The sequence below is a fragment of the Acartia tonsa genome, chromosome 3 (assembly GCF_053477335.1).
Source record: "Acartia tonsa isolate MP-2025a chromosome 3, ASM5347733v1, whole genome shotgun sequence".
In the NCBI taxonomy this organism is placed as follows: domain Eukaryota; kingdom Metazoa; phylum Arthropoda; class Copepoda; order Calanoida; family Acartiidae; genus Acartia; species Acartia tonsa.
This window is the reverse complement of record NC_137262.1, coordinates 52,688,408-52,691,599: the sequence shown is the minus strand read 5'-3', so window position 1 is coordinate 52,691,599 and position 3,192 is coordinate 52,688,408. Positions and strand designations below refer to the sequence as shown.

The following is a 3,192-nucleotide window of genomic DNA, read 5'->3' as shown; positions in this document are numbered from 1 at the left end:
TTTCTGAAAAATATTACATAATTCTTCATCTACATACCTAGGTACCTATAGCTTTTCTTTTTAAAGAGATTTGTTTGGATTAAATATATGTTACAAATGGTATTAATTATAACTAATTTTTGTCCAATAGAAAACACTTTAAATGCCTTTGCTTTGATAGGCAATTACGAAGTTTTAACTTTAATAAACCCAAAATTTCAATTTTCTTATCATGGATTAAAACATAAATATTATTTTTTTTATCAAACATGGGTAGGTAGGTATTAGGTAGGTACATAAATTCACAGATAGAAAAATACAAAAAAATGATGTAACATGAAATGTTATAAAAAAATCACTAATGTAATAAGGTACAAATGCAGTTGTTATTTTTCTCTTTAAAGTCACAGGTTTTTTTTATATAAATAATATTATTTCACAAGGATCTCACTGTTTTCTCAAGAAATCTATTTTTCTTATTTGTAAACATTACTAATAAGATTAGCGACAAACCGCATAAATCCATCGTCCTGTCTGCCCGCCTTTTGTCCCGGCTGTGGCGAGGGGGATGGCGGCGGTTGCGGCGATTTTGAAGGCGCAGGCGATCTCGCGGACCGTGAGGTGGCGGGGGATTTACCACCGCGGGAATATTGGCGCTTCCAGGTGTCCGTAATTGAGCCCAATTCTGCTCCGATTTCTCTCCTAGAAAAACGATATTTTATATCAACAAAAAAAAGCAAGGTACCCTGGGTTGTCGAATTGGGCACTTTTTTTGATATTGGGCGGCCCAATTGCCCAAAAGGGTTTTGGGCGCCCAAAAGTGGTTTTAGGCACCCTTTTTGGGCAAATGTCGTAAAAAGCATATAAAAAATGATATAAAATAGCCTAAAACCATACCTAGACTTATTATTAGAAATAATATAGCCTAAAACCATCTCAGGACCTATAAAAGCTCCACTGGAAAGAAGAACCATAACGGTTCAGCAGTTAGCGAAATCCTTCTCTAGATACTAAAAAGCTTACTAATTTATATTATAGTTAACTAGCGGCTACGGCCCTAAAAGCCTCTAGGGGCACTTGAGGAGGGGTGAGTCAAATTTGATAATCCAATTATTATATTAGATTTGAAATGAAAAAGTAAAAAAAATTTGGGGGGGGGGGGGGGGGGTAATACATTTTTTTATGGGGGGGAGGGTGAGTTTCCTCCCCCCATTTTTATTTTTAGTTCAAAAAAATTTTTAAAAAAGTTTTTGGGGGAGTGTAATTTTTTTCGAGGGGCGATTTCTCTTAGGAGGGTGGTGGTACCCTCCCCCAAAATAGTGATAAACCTTCCCAGAACCTATGAGAAGCTACCCTGTCAAGGAGAACCCAATCGGTTCAGCGGTTAGCGAGATCCTTTGGTACAAACACACAGACACACAAACAGAGACACACATCCTATTACTTTAGTATAAGGATATCACCCAAAAAATAGGCCCGCCCCCCCCCCCCTCTTTTTTTAACCCCCTCCCCTTTTTCTCTCCCCCTAAAAGGAGGGTGCCCAAAACTGCTCAAAAGGACCTTATATTGGGCGGCCCAAAACCGCCCGCCCAAAACTGCCCGCCCAAAAGCGCCCGCCCAAAATGAAAACCCTGATAGGTACCTAAGTTTTTCAGTTATGACATCAACATTCAACAACAATAAAAAATTGAAAGAATAGTAAGGTAAATACTGAATGATATATGAAATAAATTCAAAGAGGAAGATGATACAAAGATTATTCACTTTAACCGATGAGAGGAAATGCACTGATCAAAAAAAATATCATAGTACTTAGGTATAAATAATTGTATTTCTCACATTAGAATCTGTTCATCTTTGTGACAAATTTCTTAATATGACTTGCCATTTCGTTATATTAGAATGTTGTACCTGATAATAATAATGAATTCCAAAGAAAACATATGTATATAAATAGCAAGAATACTCACTTTAGAAGCTGTTTATCTCTTTGGGCCAGGTTTGAATGTGAGAGCGTGAATATTGATTGAGACAGTATCAATGTTATCGTCTTCTCCAATACTACGTGTAACTGGCGTTTCTCTGAAAAATAAAGATGATTAGGATATTCCAATTATTTGGATGTTTAATAAAATATTTGTATGTAATATAGTTCTAAAATTCTAAAAGCTTAAGATGAAGCATTATATTGATACCTTTTAACATTTCTAATAAGAAAAAGCACAGTAAAATCTATAGAAAACAAGTTCATTAATTTAGAGACCCCATTGGCCAATCTCATTTTGAAATTTTTCGCTTTTTTGAATGCTTTTGATATTTTATTTTCGTTCATTCGTAGCTTTATATATGTGATTGTTGAGTAAGATCACCAGAACAGCTGATCCAAGTTACCTGGAGTATCTATTGATAGTTGAGCAGATCTACTGCCCAGAGTTGGAGTTCCCAGTGCTGCTCTTCCTGGGGACGGGGACCTCGCATGATCCCTGAAAATAGACAGGTTTATAACAAGCAAAATAAATCTAACATAATATTTGGTGGCAGATGTAAAGGTCGTCAGTTCTACTGTGTTGGCCCAAACAACAGCTGAAAACACGTATTGGTTTTGTGATTTTTTACAAATTATTTCGTTGTTGGTATAAGCTGGTTTTAGATATAACTTTACTTCGATCCTAAACTCTAAGGGGTAACATGGGAGGTTAGGAAAATAACCTAAAACCACCCTGACACATTTTAAGTAAAACACATTATGATCAGCAATTTCTGAGATCTTTAGCTACAGACTAAAATCTTGATACTTTTATTATAGTGTAGCTTTAAAAATAAAGAAAAAAGCAAGAAAAATTGTTCTTCCAACCTGGTAAGTCCTCTAACACAGGTATTGGCCAGAGCTAGCAGGGTTCCATAGCTGGATTCCTCCTGCACTTCCTCCAGATTTGGGTTGGCAAATGAAAGGGAGAGCAGTGGCTCCCATTGTCCTGGGTCCAACATTACATCTCCTAGGTAAATAATGCAATATTATAATTAATATTTAGTTTTGAACTTTCATTATTGGATATATCCCTAAAGATTTGTTAGTCTCCAATGATTCCTTATTACTCAAACATATTCATTAATGAGAAGAATGCCATAGGTATTATAATGGATATAGAATATTCTTTGTTGGATATTATGACAGGAGGAAAATTGTAGTCTATTTAGGTTGCTAAAATGGAC

The 3,192-nt window shown here is 35.7% G+C and overlaps 1 protein-coding gene across 1 annotated transcript in view; it reads right to left on the bottom strand.

Moving 5' to 3' along the window:
• Positions 1 to 275: 275 nt before the first annotated feature.
• Positions 276 to 3,192, bottom strand: part of Nup188 (nuclear pore complex protein Nup188) — a 43,485-nt gene continuing 40,568 nt past the window's right edge. Inside the window, exons 30-33 of the mRNA XM_080155013.1 lie at positions 2,834 to 2,975; positions 2,371 to 2,462; positions 1,950 to 2,061; positions 276 to 681 (exon numbers count right to left, since the gene is read on the bottom strand). Coding sequence (XP_080011139.1) covers positions 456 to 681; positions 1,950 to 2,061; positions 2,371 to 2,462; positions 2,834 to 2,975 — 572 coding nt within the window. The 3' untranslated portion in view covers positions 276 to 455. The remainder of the gene's footprint in view (positions 682 to 1,949; positions 2,062 to 2,370; positions 2,463 to 2,833; positions 2,976 to 3,192) is intronic.